Raw genomic sequence first — 25,380 nt, forward strand, 5'->3', positions numbered from 1 at the left:
GTCCAGTCTACAATAAGTCGTTAGTCGTTGGTCGTAAGAAATCTAACCAATCACAGTTGATCTTAGAGAAGAATAACCGAACATAATTGGTTAAATTTCTTACGACCAACGACCAACGACTCATTGTAGACTGGGCTTAAGACATTGCTTGAGACGATCTTGAAATAAGATTTGACTATGAATACCGGCCTATGACTAATTGCCTGTTGCCTGGCATGTATGGTCTGTTCTTTCTAGCTGCACTGGTGCAATAAGTTAGAATGAGAAAAAATATACTTGTCTTACTTTAACTTATTGCACCAGTGCAGCAGTAGTAGTTGGTCTGTTCTTTTTCGCTGCACTGCTGCACTGATGCAACAAGTTAGAATGAGAAAAAATATATTTGTCTCACTTTAACTTATTGCACCAGTGCACCAGTGCAGCTAAAAAGAACAGGCCACTTTATTACAGCATGACGTGTCTTGTCAGCGTGTATCGGACGCATGCGCGATACCGCCTTACGTAGTTACGTGGCATCGGAATAGTCGGAAGAATAGACAGTTAAATTGAGTTACATTGACATAAATTTCTCGTACGTTTCGTGTAAACATTTTTCGCGATATTAATATTTGTTATGATTCAAACACATTTTACGATATAACGTAAGTATTTGTGATATACAGTTATATGTAAAGTTTACTAGTGTTCCCATACACATACAACGTTTATAAAGTTTAAAACGTCGCATTTCTTATTTTCAGTCACTGATATTTAATGTTACACTTCACATTTTATTTTAACAAAGGTTTGCATCATGCATACATGTGAACATATTTACGTTTTTTACCTATATTACAAAACAGATGTAATATTTTTTTGTAGGTTACCTTTCACTTTCTTTTACATATTAATACTTTATTTTGTTTATTTTATCTTGTTTATATTTTACATATACACAATATACAATATATATTAATAATCGTAGATTACAATAATAAAATCTCTGTGTGCATGTGTACGTGTGTGCGTACATGTGTATGTGTGTGGTGTGTATGTGTGTGTATGCATACCTGGACGTGTGTGTGTGTGTATGTGTGTGTGTGTGTGTATGTGTGTGTGTGTGTGCTTGTACATATGTGTATATTTTTTATTAACTATATCATTCTTATATAAACTAGATATTTGTATGATAATTTAGTATATTTTCAGTAATTTGTAACTAAAGTAACTTTTTTTTACAATAGATGCAGCATATTCAAGAAGTAGGAAGGCAGCATTCATATGCTGCACCTGTGCCTCCCATAAACAATCAACAGAATTTTTTAAAGCCACCAATTGCGGGAGAGCAGAATTTGTCAAATTCACAGATGCATTCTCACTTACTGTCAGCACCACCTACAGATCACTCTCAAATAATGAATCCTCCAATGACGGGTGTTCCTGGCCCTCAGATACCTTCACGTTTGCCTACAGGTCCACATGGACCACATGGTCAAATTTCTACAGGTCATCAAGCTCATGGGACTAATCTTCCAAATGCTAACTTACTCCAATCTGGAATGGCACCATATAATTCTGTACTACCACCACCATTGCCGTCACAAGGTGTAGCAAGTCCAATGGATCCAGATTTGTCATCGCAGATTGTGCCACCAAATCTAACTGGACAATCTATAGCAAGCCCTCCTCCAGTTGGACCTGGTTTTCACCAAGCTCGACAAAAGCAATATTTACAAAATGCTCCAATGCCTCCAATGCCACCAATGCCACCAGGCCAAACTGCAACAAATCCTACAGGACCAGGCTTACTGCCGCCTGCACAGAGACAGTATGCCTGGACAGGTTCCACTATGCCTCCATTATCAGGACAGACCTTATCCAGTCCTTTAGGAGTGAACCGTGCATCACCTGGTGTCACTCCAGGCTATCAACAACCGCCATACCAACAGCCATATCATAACCAGATGGTACAACTATATATTAAAAAATTTTCTAATTATGAAGGCAAAACTGGAAAAAATAGTTGAAATGTAAAATAATAATATAAATATTTATTTGAAGTATTTATTACTAAAAAATATATAAAATAAACGTTTTGTGTAGGAAAAAGTATTTTATAATGTATTTTTTAGTCTTGCTTTTTTTAATAATTTGTACTTTTAAGAAATAGAAAATAATAAGTAAATGATAGAAAATAATGGAGACTTATTTATAATAGAGCAAAATGTAAAATTATTTTATTTTGTACATATGAACGTTAAATATGATTTTTTTTTTTTTATATTTTCTATACAAAATACTTTAAATAGTGTTATTTCTAAATTACTCTAAATTTAATTATTAAAATTATTTTTAATTTTCTAGTAATGTTTGAGCATAATTAAGAGTTTTTTTATTATTTAGAAAAGAGTTGGTTTTTTTGCAGGATATGTATAATAATCAAAGAAATCCATATCAAGGTGCCCCTAATGCTACAGGATATCAACCAGGATTACAGCCTCAGCAAGCTAGACGACTTGACCCAGAACAAATGCCAAGTCCAGTATGAATTTAATTTTTTTAATTCACTTTACATATCACTATTATATCTTAAATCAAGTTATAAACTATGTCTTTTTAACACATAGATTCAAGTAATGCTAGATGATCAAAATATGAAAGGTGGAGTGTTTGTGACAAATCAGAAAGGTCTGGTACCACCTTTGGTGACGACAAATTTTGTAACTCAGGATCAAGGAAATGCTTCCCCCAGATACATCAGGTCTACTATGTATACTATTCCCACTACCTCCGATATTATAAAGCAGGTAATATTAAAAAAGAGTTGATAAAGAATCAATTTATTTAGTTGTTTCATATTATAATATGTTATTACATATCTTACACAGACTAATATTCCTTTTGGACTTGTAATAAGTCCAATGGCTCGTATTGTTCAAGGAGAATGTGAACCACCAATTGTAGATATGGGTGAAATTGGACCAGTACGTTGTGTGCGTTGTAAAGCATACATGTGTCCATTTATGCAGTTTATCGATGCTGGCCGACGATTTCAGTGCTTGTTTTGTAAAGCAACAACAGAAGGTAACAATTAAAAATTTATTGAAAGTTGATTTGTAAGTACTCGCAAGTGTTTTCATATATTTATATCTTTTTTTTGTTTAGTTCCAAATGAGTATTTCCAACACTTGGATCATACAGGTCAACGTTTAGATCGTTATGAGAGACCTGAATTAATGTTGGGTACATTTGAATATATAGCCACAAAAGATTACTGCAGGGTAACGTAAATTGATCAAAATATTTAACTATTTACATAAATTGTCTAATAAAACAATATATACTACTTAAAAAAATCGAGAAATCCTGTAATTTTCAGAAATTTTTTGTATTCTTGAAAATTATAAATTTTCATGCAATTTAATTGTAAAAAATTTAGGAAACGTTTTGAAATTTTAATTTTAAATTTTTATCTCCTTTACAAAATTATTTCTTTTATTGTTTTTTTTTCTATTTTTTTGATAATTTGAAATGTCAACGATTGATGGGCAATAAATATTGGCATTCACATTTATGTACTTTCACTTTCATTCTTGTTTGGCTTATTTTAATCAAAAAATTAATGACAAAAGACAGTACATTATTATAAATTGGCGTTATATATTTTTAATCATGTTTCATGTTCTGTTTAATGAGATACATTACAGACAAATTGTTATATTCTATTTTATATTATGTATCTCTATATTATATTATTTTCTGAAATTTAATGTTTAAAATTCGAATAATTTTTATGTATGATTAAAGGACATTAAAAGATATAATAAAATAAATTTATTTCAAAGTTTTATTTAAAATTTTTTTATTATTTGCAATTATGAATTTCTAAATTGGAAATTTTCAGGAAATTTTTTTTACAAATTTTAATATATATCCTGTAAAATTATTATCATATTTTACAGCAATATGAAATAATTGGGTTTTCTACAAAACCAAGTTCAAAAAGTTAAATTTTTATAAAACAAAACTTATCTATCCGTTCATTATATTAATATTAATTTGTTTATTATTATGTGACAATTTTTTTTCCAGACATGTGTAACAAGTATAAAAACAAAATTTGTTTTAATTAATATTTAAATAATTTAATGAAAAGAATGCTTTACTTTATTTACAAGTTTTATAAATTGTTCTTAACAAAAACATTCTTTTATATTTCTCTTTTTATAAATATAGTGATTTTTCTATATACATACAAAAACTTCCAAAAACTTTTAATTTTGAGAAAATTACATTTAGTACCTTTTTATATTTTTCTTTTTTGTTTATTTTTATCTTAAGAAAATTATTTATGATGTGACGTTTGATAAATAATAATGCCATAATAATCCAGATAAAAAAAAATTTACTTATTTGATTTTTTGTAGAGAACTGTTTAATTACATATATATCCATCAATATTTTACAATGTTAGAAGGAAATAAAAATTGAGATTATTTATCTAATGGCGAATTTTGTTGGATGCACCAATGTGCACTGGTGCAATTTAACCAAATTCACCATAAGCCTTACAATTCTAAATTTATACGCTGATTTCTATTTATTTTTTTTCAGGATAACGTTTTTCCGAAATCACCAGCCATTGTGTTCATAATTGATGTATCTTACAATACAGTTAAATCTGGATTAGTGGACTTATTATGTACAAAAATGAAATCTATAATAAAGAATTTACCTATTGATGCTGGACAAACGAAAAGCAACATGAAAGTTGGCTTTATAACATATAATAATACTGTGCATTTCTATAACATCAATTCTTGTCTTGCTCAACCGCAAATGATGGTTGTTGGAGATATCCAAGATGTATTTATGCCACTTTTGGATGGATTTCTATGCGATGTCGAGGAGAGTGAAGCAGTTATTGATAGCCTTATGGCACAAATTCCTCAAATGTTTGCGGACACTCGAGAAACAGAAACGATTCTTGCTCCTGCCATACAAGCTGGATTAGAAGCGTTAAAAGTACTTAAATATAAGCATATAACATAGTTTTGTGTGTGTGTGCGGCGTGCGTGTGTGTAACAATTGAATGAAAACATTTTGAGCTGTTTTTATAACAAATTTATCACGGATTAACAGAAATTGTTTCTTAATAAAGCTGTTGTGACATTTGTTCAATAATATTTATTGAGCAAAGGCATAGTTCATGGAACCTTTATTACTGCCATCTCTGAATGTACAAAATTTTAGTCATTTGTGATCTTTAAACTCTTCTTATTTCAAAATTATTATTATCTTGATATTTTTGTATTCAAAGTTTTACCTTAAAATGTTACAAAGAATTTATCATTAAAATATCTTGCGTTAATTTTATATAAATCATACATTGATGTTATTTTTTTAATTACACTGAATGATGTTATTTATTGAGATTCACATACAAAATGAAAATTAAGATAATGTTTATGTATATTTATAATTTCAGGCATCTGAACGTTCTGGTAAATTGTTAATATTCCATTCATCTTTACCAATTGCTGAAGCACCTGGAAAATTGAAAAACCGTGACGATCGTAAAGTGCTCGGAACAGATAAAGAAAAAACGGTATTAGGTATGTATTTTATATAGAATAGTTACAATATGTAATATTTAGAACAGTTATAATTTTTAACTTATGCAAAATAATTTTATTTATATAGTTCCACAAAACAATGTTTATAACAATTTGGGTCAAGAATGTGTTGGTGCAGGTTGCAGTGTAGACTTGTTTATTTTTAATAATTCGTACGTAGATATAGCAACAATTGGTCAAATTTGTCGTCTTACTGGAGGAGAGATTTACAAGTATACTTATTTCCAGGTGAGCTATATTATCACAATATTTTAATTAAATATTTATTTAAAATATTTTATGTAAAATATATTCTTAATATATATCTTAAAATATATATTTTTACTTTATATATCTTCATAAAACAAAAATATTTAAAATTATTTTTTTTTTACAGGCTGATATTGATGGTGAAAGATTAATTTCAGATGTAATTAATAATATTGGTAGACCACTCGCTTTCGATGCTGTTATGCGAGTACGTACATCTACAGGTGTTAGGGCAACTGATTTTTATGGACATTACTTTATGTCTAATACAACTGACATGGAACTAGCCAGTATAGATTGCGATAAGGTACATTATAATTAGTTACTATAATTATATTGTAATTATACTCATAGATATAATATAGATAAACCGAGCATAAAACTCTTTACTTACAAATACTTACAAAACCGTAAAAGAGAAAAACCAAAGAATACTATATGTGTATGTGTGCGTGTGTGTGTGTGTGTGTGTGTAGAGAGGGAAGGGGGCTGCTCTCTGTAAGCATATGTTACGCTTCTCTCTCATGACATTCTCACAGAAGATAGTGAATATTTACACTAACATATCTTAGATGTTGATCTGAAAATATAAGCGAGGTTTAAATTCTGACTAATCCTAATGCTCAATAATAGTATTCTTTCACCCACCCATGCTTCACAGAACTTCAAAGTGTGTTTCGCTGTGTCGATATCCAATTGGCGATACTCACACATACAGTCTTCTTGATCTATAAAAAAAACCAGTTAAAGCAACCATGGTAATTAGTATGTGAATTGTTCTGAAAGTTAAGGAAAATTTAGGGCTATGTTGTATCTGATTATTAAACAAACAAAATTGTCTCACGAATAATAATGCTCGAATAATTAGATTCAAATTCTTCTAATTTTTTAAATATTCTTGCCAGTTTTTATCGCTTTAACAATAAACGACATCTCAGGCAAGATAATACTAGATTTCTTAATTCACGCAAAACTAGTGATAGAATTAATCAATTATTCGGAAATAAATAATCGAACAGAATTGATCAATAAAGGAAAATTTAATTATTTATTTTTAATCGATTTAATTATTTATTTTTAATTATCGATTTAATTATTTATTTTTAATTATTAATCTCAATTAAATTGATTAATTTTTTAAAATAATTGATTCCTTTAATGATCGAATATTTATCTCTGAATAATTGATTAATCAATTAAATGCTCATCACTAGACCGTATTTTGAGATATATTGTCAGTACTCAAAATCTAAACTTACGCAATATGAATTATACATTTTTAATACTAGCAGTGTATATAGAAACATTCTAGATTGGTCTTTTGTTTAAAGTACGAAAGAGAGGGGACACAACTCAGTTTTCTTTCCTCCTCTCTAATCTTTTATATTAGACAAAAAAAAAACATTTGAATTACCTTTCTCTGCACGACTCGTAAACTATTGCCTGCCATATAGTATGCTTAGTCTATTCTATGTCTATGGTCACACGTCACAGTATTATACATACAGAAAACATTTGTACTTCAATATTTATACATATAAGCAGGGTTGAGCATTAGTGTTATTTATGTACCAGTAGACAATTAATGTCTCCTTTAAACTGAATCTAAATAAATTATTAATCTCTACTAAAATTTGCCGCCCTTCGTATGTTGCTGCCCGTGTGATGCATACTACACATAAATCTTACATATAAGCCTATATTCAGAACACGCTTATATATTATAGATATTAGCACGTTTTTTCGTTGATCTATCTTTATTGTTCATTAAATGTAGAACAAGGATAGAATGACAAATAAGCGCTTTTTGAATACAGGTCTTTGTGTTTTATTTTATTTGATCTCTAATTTTTTTAATTGTTATAAGGCTATTGGAATAGAAATTAAACATGATGACAAACTGACGGATGATGAAAGTGTGTATATTCAAGTGGCTTTATTGTACACTTCCTGTGGTGGTATTAGAAGATTGCGAATCATGAATTTGAGTCTGAAAACTTCGTCACAAATGGTCGAATTATATCGCACATGCGATTTGGATGCCATTATAAATTACTTTTCTAAGCAAAGTAAGATATATTGTATTATTGTTAAATTAATGTTTAAATAATAACGTGTGTAATTTACTTGTCTTTAGGTGTTTTTAAATTATTGGAATCTACTCCAAAAGCGGTGAAAGACAACTTGATTGCGCGATGCGCAAATATGCTGGCCATATATCGAAAACATTGTGCTACGCCATCCAGTGCTGGACAATTAATATTACCGGAATGCATGAAATTACTTCCGCTTTATATAAACTGTTTATTGAAAAATGATGCATTATCAGGAGGTAAAAGTATACTCTAAGTATATGAATACATATTTAGCTAATTTATTTATATTTATGTTATTTAATATTGAATTTACTTTCTTTCCATTTAGGAGCTGATATGACTATTGATGATAGATCTTATGTAATGCAAGCAGTTGCAACAATGCCTATTTCCATATCCGTTGCATATACTTATCCCAGATTATTTCCTTTACACGATGTTGATCCTCAGGATACGGAACTACCTCCAATGTTGCGTTGCTCTATCGATAAATTTACAAATGACGGCGCCTATTTACTTGGTATAAAATAAGATTACATAACATTGAAAATATTGACATTATTTTAAAAAATATATATTTATAAGCAACACAATTTGACAAATTTTTTTTTAATTGAAAGAATATAATTATTCTCTACACATAGTTATTTTTCTACTGAATATAATTTTCGGTTTTTAAAACACAACTAACAATTCTAACATGACGAAAAGTTAAGTATTAAAATTGTGAGAAACTATTTTAACGTATTATGTTATATCATGCTCTAGGGAATGTTTGATATTATAAAATATTTCAGAATTAAATATATTGTTCTAACAAAACTTTGAGTGCGCGTAAATACAAATTATTGTTAATAAGATTTTTGTGATTAAATATTGAATTTATTGTGAGTAAATTAGAAATTGAGTCATTAAAGACGATGAATAATCTTATGGATTCTAGCGTCTAATTGTTTAATCAAATCTAAGAATTTTTTAAATTATAGAATACTAATTTAATATCCAAATTAACAAATTTAAAATAAAATTAATATACAAGTCAAAATATCAAAATGCTAATATTTTGAATTCAATTATTTAATATTTTTAATTGATTTAATATATAATTTTTCTAAAGTGCAATAAATTTAATATAAAATTTTATTAATTATATTTTTTAAGCAAATTCTTGTTCTGTGAGAATAAAATATTTTAATGTATTGAATAAAATAAACATTTTTTAGGAGATATTACAAGAATTTAATAGTACATTAAATAATAGTATAATATAGTATAGTATAGTATAGTATAGTAAATTATCTTAAAATCTTTTTTTACTTTAATTTCAATTTATTAAAACTGTGAAATTTAGATTGCGTTTTATTTTACAGAAAACACCATCCATATGTTCCTATGGCTGGGTATGGAACTTTCCTCCCAATGGGTACAGAGTGTCTTTGGCGTATCATCGGTAGTTCAAATCAATACAGATCACGCCGTACTGCCGATGTTGGACACACCTTTAAATAATAGAATTAGGAGTATTATTAATCAAATACGCACAGAAAGACATCGCTGTGTTAAAGTAACTTGCTTAATAATAATAATAATATTAATAATAATAATGCAGTGAATTATATTAAAAAGCAATATAATATAATTCTGTTTCTCTATTACAGCTAACGATAGTAAAACAACGTGAAAAATTGGAAATGGTATTGCGTCATTTCTTGGTTGAAGATAGAGGAAATGATGGAAGTCCTAGCTATGTCGATTTCCTGTGTCACATGCACAAAGAAATAAGAACACTTCTTAGCCAATAAATAATTTTCTTAAGTACTCAGCTAGCTTGTATACTCGAACTCTGGCTCTTTTGCATCTAATGATTTGTTATTTCATTGCCTAAAGCAATTCAAGCAAGCTTTGTACTCGATTATTTTTGTGCGTCCAAACACTTATTAAACGTTACACCTACATATACACAAACGTAAGATGTCCATTTGTGCATATTAAATAGTTTGTTTCACTATTTTTAATAATAGAAAAAATTCTAGCTACAAGATTTTATGGGTTTAAAAGACGCATAATGTAACATCACATCGTTGTGCCTAGAAATAATTTCAAGGCTAACTCGATTTTTTTTAATGGGAACAAATGATTGTTCTTATATAATATAATTCCTCTAATAATTCTGTATGTAAGAAAGTATTAAAATATGAATATAAAAAATTAATGAAAATCAATTGTTTTATTCTGGCTTATTTTAACATGCCAGAAATATAAAGCACTTTCAAATATTTTTTTTTTACACTTTTATATCTATAAAATAATGAGATAATTTGATGTATAAAACTTTTTTTAAATAGGAAAACGTTAATATAATTTGCAATATGCCGTTACTTGCTTTTTTAAATTGGATATACTGATTGATTCTATATTGTGTATAAAGTATTAAAGAGATAATTTAAAAAATATTGTTTGAAATATCTTTTATATGTTAAAATATTTTTGAATAAAATATATAATTATATTTGTAAATAATTTTTCTACGACTTTGTTGTAGCTCATTATTGTTGTAACTGAATAATTAGAAAATTTATATTACACAAGAAAAAAAATTATATTAAAAATAGAATATGAAAAAGTTATTATTGAAGTCTTATGTCCATATATATTGAAAATATTGCTATTACATTACATGTCTCTTGAAACTCTAAAACTTTGTAGCTTTAATTATTTTCTGTTATTTAAAATAGTGAAAATATGCAACATAGGACACAAATGAGAGTATACAGATACTATTCTGTATATGTATATATGTACATTACACGCGCGCTTATGTGTGCGTGCAATATGTTTGTGGATTTGAGGAGACTTTAAAGTATAAATGTATTCTTCAAAAAATATATAATCATTCTCTTTCAGAAATAAAAATTGAATTGTCAAATAATTATTCTATAAAATTAATTATTTCAATCAAATTTAATCACACAAAAGTCAATATTTGTTTATATATTTGTATTTTTATGTATCTTAGCAGATAGCGCTGCTTATAAATAAACATTAAGCTGTAGAATGACTATAAAGGTCTTCATTTAAAACTTGATATAAAAGATTGACGAGTTTTATTTATCAATTTAGAGTAAAAAGAATTTTATTTATAGTTTTGAAATGAATACATGTGTACTTTGCATCAGTCTCTATTTTAAATTTATTCCATCATAAGGCGTACAGAGTTGGAACATTATTTTTTTAAAGTAATGCGTTACCGTTACTGTTACTTAAAAAGTAACAATTATTTACTTTTTTTACGAGATTATGATGACTTTTTTAGAGTGATACCTAATTGTCTATATCACTATTTTAACAAGTTAAATACAAAATCTTTGATTAATCGCAAATATGACGCGCGCGCGCACGACACACACACACACACACACACATACGCGCGCACGCATATGTATACAACGCATGTATTATATATTTATAAAACTAATAGTAAAATTCGTTACTATAACTAATTATAAAAATGTAATGCATATTATCGTTGCCGTTTCTTCAGATAGAAGAAAGTAATGATTGTTATTAAAAAAAGTAATAGTAACGGTGTTACAAGTAATGTGTTATTTTCCAATCCTGCAGCACGTATACACGAACTGACAGAGATAGATTTGAAAGATTACGACTAATCATTCCGATAGATATCGATACATACGGAAGCATAATCACTTTTACAATCTTTCAGTCTTACAGAAAGCACATGGATATTTATAAATTGTATTACTTTATACTTTAGATTATTAATGTTATTATCGTATTACGTTAATAAAGCATATAAAATCATATAAACTCATATGTCAATTAATATTTGTGTTAGTTTTGTTAATAATACCAGAATTTTTAATAATTATATCTTATTATTTGAGATTAAATTGTATTGCAAAGATATAATCTTTTAACTATATGCTATATATAAATAAAAGATAGGCGGGATGAATTGTAATCTCTCTTTTATTGTAACGAAATTGATAAAAATGAAAATAATTTATAATGATTGAATTGTCAAAATGATGTTACCAAAAGAGATTTTTAAGGATGTATTACATTACACCTATTTTCAAAATAATATAAAAATTATGAAAAAATTACAAATTGTTTAATATTGAATTTAAAAGTAAAAACATTGAAAAAAATTTAACAGCGTTTTTTTATCTAAAAAATTATTTTAATAAAGAATTTACTGTAATAGAAATGTATTAAAAAATTATGACAAGCTTAATTTTTTTATATAAGTATTTTTAATATTCAAGAACGATTTATGTAAAAACTACTGTGATATGTGTAAAGATTATATCTGTAAATAAATATAAATTTTGTTTATTTACAGAACAGCTTAATTGCAATAAAATTTTGCATAAATTGTCTTGAACTTAAGTATTTATACAAAAAATATTTTTTTATTTTTTGTTATTTTTAAAAGTTTTAATTTTGTTATTTTTTAAATTTTAGTATAATAATAATAACAACGAATAATATAAATAAAATATAAAAATATAATTTTATAAAAGTTAGATGTTTTACATACAACTTTTATGTATATAGTTATAGGTATAAATATAAACACATTTGTAAAAATAAATGTAATACGTCCTTAATATGAAAAAGTAAAATAATTATGTTGTATTTATATTTCGATATTTTGATTTTATTTAATAACTGTATACAAAATATGAAGCATATGTTATAAATGATATCGTTAGATGATCGAAGGTGACTATATTTTTAACTTAAAAATTAAATTTTATAAAAATAATTATATACATTGTATGCATGCGCATACGCACACATACACATACGAAAACAAAAAATAAACTTAATCCATGACGATTTGCATAAATATCCGAACTAATGTAATTTTAATATATTTTTTAATATAAAACAATTTTTGATAATAAAACAATATATTGTATAAACTGTCCCTAAAATAAATAAATAACGGGAACATATTCTTTTATTAAATTTATAATCGATTTTTCCTCAATATTTTCTGACTTGATTATAAGAATATGCTCAGAATGTAATAATATACAGTCGGAAAATTTACGTTAAAATTAACATACACAGACGCGCGCAAGTGTATGTGTATATATATTTTTTTTTACATGTGCCAAACGATTTGCTTAAATTTGTTTTGTATTAATTTAACATAAAATAAATTTGTTAAAAAGAAACAAATATTATATAAAAAATTAACACAAAAATATAACATTTTAACACAATTTCAAAACAAATCATAGATGCATATTCAGTAAAATATTTCAGTAAAATTAAAATTAACATTTTTAACACGTAAATTTTAATTTTACATTATTTTTATGTTATTTCTTTATTTAGCCATAAATTATGTTTTAACGCTAAAAAATGTTGAATATAACATATAATGTAACATAAAATAAATAACACATTCACGTTATGTCAAGTATATTTGTATTATATCTCAAAGCATTAAAAATTGCAGTTTATTTATATTGGTCTCTTATCATGTTAAGTATTTGTAAAATTTGAATAAAATTCTTTTATTGATTTAAAAGTTATTTTATGGTTTACTTTTAATTAATTCTTATATGAAATCATTTTGAAGTACTTATTTGCAAATTTTATGAGCATTATAAATTAAATTTTATGTATACTATGTGTGTGTATGTGAGTGTGTGTGCGTGCGTGCGTGCGTGCGTGCGTGCGTGCGTGCGTGTGTGTGTGTAATAAAACTCTAATAAATAATTGTGCAAAAGTTTATTTGGATTCATTGATTTAAATCAATGAATTTAAACAATTGTTTAAAGATATTTTATGTTGTGTTTTAAAGTATACCAAAAATTAAAAAACTTTACATATTATTGCTATGTTGAGTATCTGTGTAAAATTTTAGCTTAATTTTTTTATTGATTTAAAAGTTATTTAATTTTTTTGTTTACTTTTGATTTTTATGTAAAATTGTGTTTGTAATACTTACTTGCGAATTTGATCATTACAAATTAAATCATATTTTTTACATATACTAATAAAACTATATAAATTCTATAAAACTATATAAATAATTATTTTAGCAGTTAATTTGCATCCATTTACTCGTTTAATTCTTTTAGCTGTATATTTTTTGTATATTTGTTTACATCCAACATTTTTACAAAATTATTTTCTGAGAATTGTTTAATTTAAATCTGAATTCTAAAATAAAAAAATTTTAATTTAAAAAATTCAAGATAGTAGATTTAATATGGTAACTAATGTACAAAAAATGAGATAAAATTTATCAGATTTGAATTCAGTAATGTAAATAATCCCCATTATAAATAACGAAATTGCTTTTTAAATGATTATAAAATATTGATATTTCAGATTTGTCAAATTTTTGACGAATATTATTTAGAAATTTTAATCCGACAAAACTATTACTGCGTTATGACGTATTATCTTAACACAATTTTTATAAAATTTTTGTTAATTTATAACATGATGTTATTGTAAAATATTTGGACAATGTGCCTATCGGGATAATTATTTACTAAAAACTGTAACAAAATAGAAACATTTTTTCTACATAAACCCATAAGCCATTATAAATTAATTTTTTTGTTTTCTTTGTAACTCAAAGTCACTCAAAATTTGAGTTCAGACTCAAAATCACAACTAAAACTTTTATAATTGATTAAGAAACAAATTAATTTAGAAAACTTATAGTTTTTAAATTTTGATAACTTTTAACTTATATTATAGAGCTAAAACATTCTTCAATTCAAAAGATATTTACTTCAACATCAAAACTGCAGTAAGATGTCATTTACACTGCATAAGTTAAAATATTCGTTGTTTTGTGTTCTACAGGTAATTTTAAGGCAAAAATTTGGATATTTATGTTAAAAACTTATTATTATTCATTACGAAAAAAACCTAACAAACTTGCAGTTTTTTAATTTTGGTAACTTTTAATCAATATTATATATAGTCAAAACATCTTTAAATTAATTCAATTTAAAATTTCAATAAATACCGGATTTAACAGGAATACAAAATGTTTTCTACTATGTAGTCTGTGAATGTAGGTCTTTACTTTCACTCTTCGGCCACTTGTGTTTAACACTTGATGTAATCGCATTCCGATATTTTGCGATATTAAGAAAAGATGTTTTGTTACTTCAGTCAGGCATCGCTACTACCATCGTGTAGATCGAAGGCCTTGTCGATTATCATATAAATGTGAGAAATAATAGCAATCTGAAAAGATTTTCAAAGTGATAATTGAGATTATACAATACATTTTGAGGAAGCAAACACGGATGTCATAGTGAGACCTTGATGTACGGAATATGATCATTTGAATATATCAATTGTTCAAACGTATATTCTGTCAAAATATATATCTTTATTACGATCTACACTGTTTTATTTTATAAAATTATAAAGGGCAATGAACGAATTTAATTGTTCTTATGATAGTTTGAAGTTTGATGAAGCCTGTGTAAATTTAATATCTGACAATACAAACTTCAACGAGTGGCTCTATTCACTCTCCACAGATTGCTTATCAGTAAGTCACAATTAAAATATGTTATATACTGGGTGTTCGGCAACAGGTGAAAGAAAATTTAAACAGTAATTTTTAATGATAAAATAAAGTAAAAATGGAAAATAACAAAATTGAATATTTAATAAATAGAATTACAAAATAAAAAATAATGAAATTTTGAGAAAGGCTTTGTTTTTTAATCATAAATCCAGTGAAAAATTTTTTCAGAATTCTTATACAAATTGGAACACTTTTTAGGAATATTAAGAAAATCTACATTTCTTTGAGTCTTTTTATATGTGAATTCTGAAATATTTAAGATTCGTATAAAAAATCTGAGAAGAGATATAAACTTTTACAATATTTTCTAAGAATATGAATGTATTTCAATTCCTATATAAATTTTGAAAAAAATTTTTATCAGAAAAAGTTTAAAATTTAAAAGTTATAAATAATTTAATTTACATTCTGTAGACAATTTTATGTGTAAAAACTTTTTTTTATTTTAATTTTATATTAATAATTAAAAATTGAAATTTTAACTGCAATTTTGTTATTCTCAATTTTTCTCTTATCTTATCATCTATAATAACATATCACTCTTTGAATTTTTTCCTATTTTTTGCTGAACATTCTATATAATTTTTACATAAAATTGAATTTATATAATGTAATAAAAATAATAGTATTATTTAAAGCGATCAATATATTTTTAACTTTCTATTATATTTTTTTATTAGTGTCCATTCAAACGTATAGCACAGATTTTTAATAATGTCAGTTTTAAAATGAACACAATTAAAGCATTAAAATGGAGAGTATTAAACAACACCGGAAAAGAAGAATATGTATCTGCCAAAATTACAAGGTAAACTTATGTTTAACTTATTTCTTATATATTACCATGAAATTTTTATAATATAAATTACAAATATATATAAAAGAAAGTCACTAATATTGCTTTATTATTAAATTGAATTTTTTAAACAAAAGCTGAAAATAAATCTTTGTAAACATAAATGTAAAGTGTCTTTTATCAGATGGTATAGCAGTTTTTATAATACTGTTTACTATTTTTTTAAATAATTAATATTTTTATAATATAAACAGGAATAAACATTTGAGAAATATGATCCGAAAATTAGCATAACAGAGGCTACATTTTTCTTCTTTTAACATAAGACATTTGTACAAGTTTACAAGTTAATTAAAATGTATATACAAATTTCTAGATCTTTTTACTTTATAATATGAAACCTTTTTTGTCAATTGTACAATTCACATTTACTTTTAATTTTTTAAAAAGTTTTAATATTATATCGATATCTTTTTAAATACTTCATCAAAAGGCACGGTAGTGCCTCGCGCCAAGTGTTGATTTTTTTACATATTTTGATTTACGTGTAAAAATTTAAATAAGATTATAAAACACAAATAGCTTAATATTTTACATTCTATATATTAACATATTTGGTAAAAGTATGAAATATCTTCTAAAAAATTTAATTTTTAACAAGTTACATTGATATTTTTATATATAGAATGTATACCCAAGTAGCAGACTGACGTCAAATATAATACTCTTAAAGACGTTTTAATGACGTTTTAATGACGTTTAATTGTTATGTCAATAAAACGTCATTAAATAACATTTGACGTCATCTTGCTACTTGAGTAGGATAAACATAAAACAAATCAAAAATTGAAAAGAAAAGAGAAATAATTTTAATCACTTAATTTTTAAAAAAAGTTATTTAGAACGTACAATATCTAATTACCAATATGTTTAAATTGTATTATAAGTGCATTTATTATGCTAATGCATTGGTTTATTGTATATTTTAATGTTTTTCAAATCTTATCTTCCTTTTTCTCTCTCTTCTAGCAATATTGTTTGTGAACTGTCACCGAATCTAGGACAATATGGTTTATACGAATTGGCGATACAGAATAATACTTGTAACTTTAAAACTATAAAAAATCCAACGTATGCATACACAGGTATGTTTCGAAATATTTTTGTACTTTTATGATTTTAATATACATGTAAAATATTAAGAAAAATATACATAAATTATTGAAATACACACACACACACACACACACAGTTTTAGAAATATTAGACGGCTATCTTAAAATTACATAATTTAAACGTCTAATTATGATAAAGCATAACTTTGATAAAGCTTATCTTATATTTTAATGGATTCATCCATGTTATTTATCTATTTGAGTTTGATAACTGGCAATTAATATCACAATATCAATAATATGAAAATAATAATTATTGCATGTAGGAATATAATGATCAATTAAAAACTTGATTAAGATATTATAATTCTTTAAATATACACTGAGAAATGTTTCAAGATATCGCACAGTACATCTGGCAGAGCTCGGTTTGCTACAAGGCAATCGGAAAAGATAAACTAAAAAAATTGTTTCCAAGACATTTGAAAAATGTTATAATAAGTTATAATTCGTATATAATAAGTACCTAATTTTTTTTAAGTAATAAAAGTATATAGAAATTGTGAAAAATTTTGGAGTTTATATTGATTCAAAATTCTGAAATATTGAATGTAAAAACCCATATAAATTATATAAATTATATAACAGTTATTTAATTTTTAGTTATGTTTGCTAAAAAAAGTATTTTTTTTAATTTACTGAGGTTTGCACAGCTGTATATGACTTTTGTCTTATTTTTGTTTAAACATAGACATGAATAAAGTAATTATTACTTTTATCGATTATTTTGTTTACCAATCAATAAAACACGTGTTATTCAAAACAATTTATTTCATTGCTAATAAAAGAGTAAAAAAATAATTTCTAATATATATATAGATAATAGTAATATGTATAGATAAATGAATAGATATGATGTATAAATAATATATAAATAGTTAATAAGTAAATCTCTATAGTTTTGTGCATTACACAACATTTTTTAAACATATTGTTTACAGAACTGTTTATTACTTTGGGAGTAATTATATTTATCTTATGTGGTATATCTACTGGAAGATTTCTATGGTATATGTTTAAAAGACAATGTCTAAAAAATGTCGAAGATAAAAATAATCAAGAACCAAAGAAACGTCGCGTAAAAGCTATCGACGCATTTAGAGGGTATGAATACATTCGAGAAGATTGCGCGGAACTGGTTATCACATTTTCCATTCTAATATAATGAATTTTTTACAATATTAACAATTGCTATATGATGCAGGGTCAGTACTCTTTTTATGATTTTTGTTAACGATGGTTCTGGTAGTTATACTATATTAGGACACGCAACTTGGAATGGCTTATTATTAGGAGATCTAGTATTTCCTTGTTTTATATGGATTATGGGTGTTTGCATACCTATAGCTTTGTCGGTGCAATTAAAACGAGGATTTTCCAAGCTTCAAATCTGTTATTCCATTTTAAAGGTACTTGTTAACAAAAAGATAACAAGTATCGCTTAAAAAGTATTAGAACGCTTCAGATGTCCTCGCATATTACAGAAAGTAATATATGTTTAATATGTCTGTTTCTGCTTTCAGAGAAGTTTTCTTTTATTTCTGATAGGAGTTGCGCTTAACACATTAGGAACAAATGCGCAATTGGAAAATATACGTATATTTGGAGTTCTTCAACGATTCGGGGTTACTTATTTAATCGTTGGCTTACTGTATCTCTGTTTTCCACTCAAACAATCAAATACTCTTCAGGTTTGAAAATATTAAAACATTTTCCTGTCTCAGACAATAAGAATTAAATTTCAAAAATATATGTGAAATATTGCCAATATAGGGGGATAGTGGGAATATATCGCACTTAAGGAAAAGTTGAATATTTTCAATGAAAAATGTTTCAAATGTAATAAAATAAAAGATAAAATTAAAGTTGAATATCTTATCTATTAGGATGTGACTAATTTAATAAAATCTTCATTGTATAATACATAAAAATATTGCACTTTGGAAAATGTTCATTCGCGCCTTATTACTCAGCACAGCGTGTATGCGGCGCGCCGTGTTTCTACATTAAAAGATTATTAGAATCAATACTATTTTCTGATTTTATATTGAGTTGAAAAAATTAAAAAAAAAGTGTTTTTGTTTAATTGTTATGAAATAATGTATAAAGCATAACAAAATCAATAAAAGTTACAGAATTTTCTATAGATTATCAAAATAGAGTTATAACTTAAAGATAAAGCTATGTAATGTTTAAATAGTTTGTATTTTTTAATCAATAATGCCTACAAAAATATAGATTTAGATATATATGTACATATATATTAGCGTTTACGTCTGAGCCACGTTACCCGAGCGTACATTTTTAACAGACTATTATGAATATAATCAAATATGGGATTTTAAAAATGAAGAATTCAACTTTTCAATAACAGCTTAATATCACGAAATAATTTTAAAGAACCGAAATTATACAAGTTTATTTAAGATGTAAATCTTATAAAAAAAATATGTCAAATTATTTTTAATCAATAAAAATTTAAACAAAAAATGGATCTTAGTTAAATATAGTTGCATAAAATAACATTAATGTTTGAAGTGTCAGACAATACATATTATTACAATAAATGTGCGCCGCGTTGCCCCATGTCTCCACCATACGGGCCAACGCTAGATGTTTGTGTACGTACAATAATCTATTGTTAAAAATTACAATCTCCAATATTGTGTACATGTACATGCAAATTGCATACTGACAATTTGTTTTGAAATACATATTTTAAACAAAATACGTAATATATTACAAATTAAATTGACGAGTAATTTATTATTTTTATATTATTTTTGATTCTAATTTAGTTTTTCTTATCTAATTTTAATAATTTATAAAATCCTTTTCTTCTTATCTCAGAAAACAATTATAAAAAATTATTGTAAAAAATAAACCAAAATATCTCAACAAGGATTTAGGTCTTCCTACATTTTGTGTGAATGTTCTACCAATTGAATTACCGAGGCCTATAATATATTATATAATATACATGTAGAAATATAATTGTGTATGAGAGAATTAAATATTAATTCATATATAAAAATTCTTATAAAAATTCACAATTATTCCTAAATTATAACATAGAAATGTTGCAATATAAAATATTACATGTTCAGCATGGCAAAATTTTATATAAAGAATCAAACGGTTTTTATAATATAATTGTTACATAAAATATTCAAAGAAGAATGTTTAAAAAATGCCATTTTTTGTCCATAAATGGAAACGTAAAAAACATAATAATTCCTATAGATTTCAACCTGCTGTTGCTAGCGGTTTTCGTTAAAAAACAGAAAAAACAAAATAAAATAAATATAATAAATAAATAAAAATAAAAAACAAAAACTGAAAACTTTTAAAAAGTGGGAACAGAAAACCATCACGTTCTTGTTCGTTGTCCCTGGGTCCGGCTGAGAGCAGTTTGTACAATAGCACGTGATTACATGTTTCGAAGTTCTAAAAGTTGAGCAGCAGCCGCAAATTTACACCAGCTATTTTATTTTTGTTCAAAAGTAACATTATTTTATTGAATTCCACACTTAACATTATAATCGTGTCGCGAGGCTAATCTTGATATGTAGTGATAAAAGTCGCATAACGTAGACAGGGTAAGAAATAGGACTTTAATTTAGAATTTGACAATGTTTTTTACATTTTTAATGAAAACTACTAGTACCTCGTATTCAGCAGATTGAAATCTATAGGATTTACTATGTTTTTTACGTTTCCATTTATGGGCAAAAAATGATATTTTTTCAATTTGTTCTTTGGATTTATTTAATTTTTAACAATTATCATACACATACATAAATTAAAAAATTTTATTTTGACAAAATTACTGGTAAATTATCTCAGAGCATTTATTGCGAAATTTTTGTTAATTGTGGTGCCATTGTATATTTTTATAATGTAATTGTAGTAATTTGATAATACATAATAAGTTACAGTTAGATTAAATATACAAATAAATTCTTTATATTCTTACAGAACTCATCACGAACTTGGATAATCCATGAAGTGCAAGATATAATAAGTCTTTTGCCACACTGGTCTGTAATTCTGATTTTAATAATTGTACATTGTTCATTAACATTTAGTCTCCCAGTCCCTGGATGTCCCGCGTATGTATACTGATCTTATTTCTAAATTTTATTTTTTGATGCTACTATGTGTTGTAAATAAATCAGTTTACACATGTTACAGCGGATACCTTGGACCAGGCGGAAGACATGAAGATGGTAAATATTTTAATTGTACCGGAGGTGCGACTGGATATATTGATAAAACTATACTGACTTTAAATCATATTTACCAAAACCCAACTATCAAATTTGTTTACGGCTCCGGCCCCTTTGATCCCGAAGGAATTTTAGGTAATTTTAATTGTTTAATTATTACAGTCACTTTTATCATTCGTTTATTATATTTTATTATATTTGATAAAACATACGTAAAATATAAACTACTAAATGTTTCTTTAATAAAATAGATATTTTAATCAATATAAAACATATTTTTTATAGCAAAAATGTAAAGAAATTTTAATAATTATGTAATAATTATGCAATAAAATTTTAATAATATTTAATATAAAAATAACGAGACTTTATTAAAATTATAATAATTTTTTATAAAATTATAACAAAAAAGTTTTTATTACATAGTATTGACAAATTAACAACAATTTATTGAAATTATAATTAATTTTTTTTTAGTTGTAATTAAATAGCGCAGATACTTTGTAATGACAAATTAATAATATTATTAAAATTAATAATTTTTATGAAATTTTAATGTTAATTTTTAATACAAATTTTATTAAACTTTTTTAGTGATATTTATACATATAAAGAAATAAAAATATTACTATTCAATAATTAATTGAAATTATTTAATAATTATTATATATCTTTTTCTCTCCAGGATGTTTTACAGCGATATTTCAAGTATTTCTAGGTGTACAAGCTGGTATAATTCTGATGATATATAAGAATTGGAAAAAACGTGTTATCAGATGGCTTTTGTGGGCAGTATTTTATGGATGTATAGGTTGCGCTCTTCATTTCACTAACACTATACCCGTCAATAAAAATTTATGGTAAATTATTAATAAAACCTATTTCTATTACTTATTACTACAAATATCAAAGTTTACACGATTTTATTTTAATAGTTGTATAAAAATAATTTTAATAATTCCTTTGTAATTCGGTATAATTGCGCAGGTCTTTATCATTTGTATTTGTTTCAACTTCTTTTGCTCTTGCTTTTTTATCTGGTTGTTATTTATTGATCGACGTTGCCAAAGTTTGGCGAGGTGGTCCTTTCAGAATCCCCGGTAAGTAAAAATGAGTTTAATATACTCTAAAATTTGCCAGTGCATTGATACGTAGCTATGTATATTCTAGAAAATATAAAACTATGTATAAGATAGAGATTTAAAAAAAACATTAGTTAAATGAGTTATTATTCCAAATCACAACACCACTTATTAAAAAGACACCAACAATTATTTAAAAAGATTATTTTTGCATTGCTTTTTTAATAAAAAGTTAGATATAAAAAATGAAAAATAATCCATAAATATATTATATATATTCTATAAATAAAAAATGTATATTATTATATATGAGCAATTTTTTCTCATTTCTTTAAACTTAACTTTTTGTAAAAAAAAACAATCCAAAAATTAGTTTTTAAATTAGTTTTTATCTTTTCAGTATGACTATTATTTATTTTCTATCAAACAAAAATTTTATTTAAAAAAACTAGTACAAACATACATATAAACATATATATAAACATATTTAGTGTTACGTTTTTATAAACAATATGTAATATAGGAAATATTTAATAACTTTAAATTTAAAATCTAATAAACAACACTTTAATAAATATAACTGTTAAGTTTCAATTTAAAATATTAATTATTAACAGAATTATTGTATAAAATGTTAATGTGTGGCAATATTATCATCTTTTTCTCTCTTTATGTATATATATATATTTTTATATGTTTAAAATATGCATTTAGGTATGAATGCACTTGTATTATACGTGGGTCATAGCGTATGTTACCAAATCTTCCCATTTCATTGGAGGATCGGCGCCATGGATAGTCGTATTTTATGTTTAATTGAATCGATTTGGGTGGTAACTCTCTGGACAATTATAGCTTATATTATGCATCGTAAGCGAACATATATAACTCTTTGAATTATATCTGCTTATAAACAAGTTAGTTATTTATTAATATTAATTTTATAAATAGTTTATTTTACAACTTGGACAAATAATACAATAATATATTCAGGTAACAAGATTAACAATATGTATACATATGTACGTTTACACATATACTTTCATATTATATTTAATATTTTTAAAAAGAATGTTATTATAATTTTTCTATAGCGATCCATTCTTAAATAAACAAACCATATGTGCTCATACTTACATAATATCATTTATAATTAATGACATGACAACAAGCAGCCAAACTTCTGATTTTCCAAGATTTTTTGCAAAAAACAGTTTAAAAAATTTTTAATATTATTACATATTGTAAGTTAACTGAAATTTCAAAAGTAAGTTTAAATAAATTATTTAAAAAATATTACAGAAAAGGACGCAAATATTTAATATTTCTAGTAATTAAAAACAAACATTTTACTTTGCCATAAAAATGATAAAAGACAAAATTTCATTTAACACTTTAGATATCAAAATCCAAATAATTTATTGGTGATTTGCAGTCCACTTTAATCAAAACCTTTGAATAATTTTCCATCGATAGATCAGCAAGCAGGTGTAAGTACTACGGATTATTGTAAACAAAATAGAAAAAAAGCGCACTAAATAATTTGAATCTGTTTAAGCAAAAATTTCATCGATCCTCTCTCAATAATCAGTTGCATCGGGACCTGAAAAATAAGGAATTATATTTTTCAAGAGTAATTACTTTATGGTCAACATACAAAAAAAACAAAATTTTTTAAAATATATACATATACACATATGTATCAGTCCATATTCAGAACGTGTCAATTATAAAGAATATTGTATTATTATTGTTATTATTATTATTATGCATTATTATTAAGGATTTTATGATCTCCTTTGAGCAATAGTTAGAATGATGAAAAGATAGAATAATAAAAGTGTGTGTGCTAAGATCTTTATATATATAATATATATGTGTGTTCTGAATACGGCTAATCATATATTATTTTTGTTTAAGTAAATTCAATGATTTTGTGTGTGTGTGTGTGTGTGTGTGTGTGTGTGTGTGTGTGTGTGTGTGTGTGTGTGTGTGTGAACAAATAAGCGACTGTATAGATTTAAATGCATATTATGTATATGTGTGTTTTCACACACACACACACATATCGATTATATCAAATTTTGTTGCTATTTCTTTCTCTTATTCTTTATTTTACACATTTAGTCAGAATTTATTAAACAATTATTAGAATATTAAACAATTACAAAAACTGTTGTATATGGTATATGTAAAATGTGACAAAATGTGAAATAATTTTTTCCGTTACACTGTTTATTTATTTTTTAAATGTTCTAGACTCATAAATATATTTTTGTATTGTTTAATTAATATTAGTCAATACAACATGCATGAAGCAATCAAGCATTGATGTATAATAATTAGGCTTTCTACAAAAATGGGAAAAAAGGAAAAGAGAGAAAGAGATATATATAACAAAACAAAAAAAGAAATAAGAAAGAAAATTAAATGCGTCTATTATCAAGTTAGCGATAAGAAAATAAAAAAAGAAAAGAACAGTTAAATCTCCGTATTCTTAACATTTTGCCTTCCTTCCTCTTCTCTCCCTGT

At 25.4% G+C, this 25,380-nt stretch overlaps 2 protein-coding genes and 1 long non-coding RNA gene across 4 annotated transcripts; 2 read left to right on the forward strand and 1 right to left on the reverse strand.

Annotated features, from left to right (window-relative positions):
• The first annotated feature begins 480 nt into the window (after positions 1-480).
• On the forward strand, positions 481-11,796 carry LOC105832696 (protein transport protein Sec24C). Of its 2 annotated transcripts, XM_012673870.3 has the most exons (15): positions 481-641; positions 1,224-1,946; positions 2,405-2,521; positions 2,607-2,786; positions 2,868-3,063; positions 3,145-3,260; positions 4,594-5,004; positions 5,468-5,594; positions 5,683-5,843; positions 5,992-6,171; positions 7,732-7,933; positions 8,002-8,196; positions 8,289-8,480; positions 9,331-9,524; positions 9,619-9,762. In XM_012673870.3, exons 2-15 carry the CDS (start codon positions 1,224-1,226, stop codon positions 9,760-9,762), a joined length of 3,138 nt encoding a protein of 1,045 aa, XP_012529324.1. In that variant the 5' UTR covers positions 481-641. The 2 variants fall into 2 exon arrangements, with proteins under 2 accessions (XP_012529324.1, XP_012529325.1); XM_012673871.3 differs by lacking the exon at positions 481-641 and having other exon boundaries at positions 9,619-11,796.
• Positions 11,797-13,914: 2,118 nt separating this feature from the next.
• Positions 13,915-15,330, reverse strand: LOC118644684. The gene is made up of 2 exons (XR_004962427.1): positions 15,292-15,330; positions 13,915-15,214 (listed from the first exon to the last, which is right to left on the reverse strand). It is a non-coding gene; the product is annotated as an uncharacterized LOC118644684 (long non-coding RNA).
• A 51-nt stretch (positions 15,331-15,381) lies between these two features.
• Positions 15,382-24,414, forward strand: LOC105832689 (heparan-alpha-glucosaminide N-acetyltransferase). The gene is made up of 11 exons (XM_012673861.3): positions 15,382-15,527; positions 16,247-16,374; positions 17,392-17,507; positions 18,479-18,641; positions 18,742-18,946; positions 19,061-19,228; positions 21,516-21,649; positions 21,732-21,901; positions 22,452-22,626; positions 22,754-22,866; positions 23,563-24,414. Exons 1-11 carry the CDS (start codon positions 15,408-15,410, stop codon positions 23,742-23,744), a joined length of 1,674 nt encoding a protein of 557 aa, XP_012529315.1. The 5' UTR covers positions 15,382-15,407; the 3' UTR covers positions 23,745-24,414.
• The last annotated feature ends 966 nt before the right edge of the window (positions 24,415-25,380 follow it).

This window comes from Monomorium pharaonis, chromosome 3, assembly GCF_013373865.1.
Source record: "Monomorium pharaonis isolate MP-MQ-018 chromosome 3, ASM1337386v2, whole genome shotgun sequence".
Lineage (NCBI taxonomy): Eukaryota > Metazoa > Arthropoda > Insecta > Hymenoptera > Formicidae > Monomorium > Monomorium pharaonis.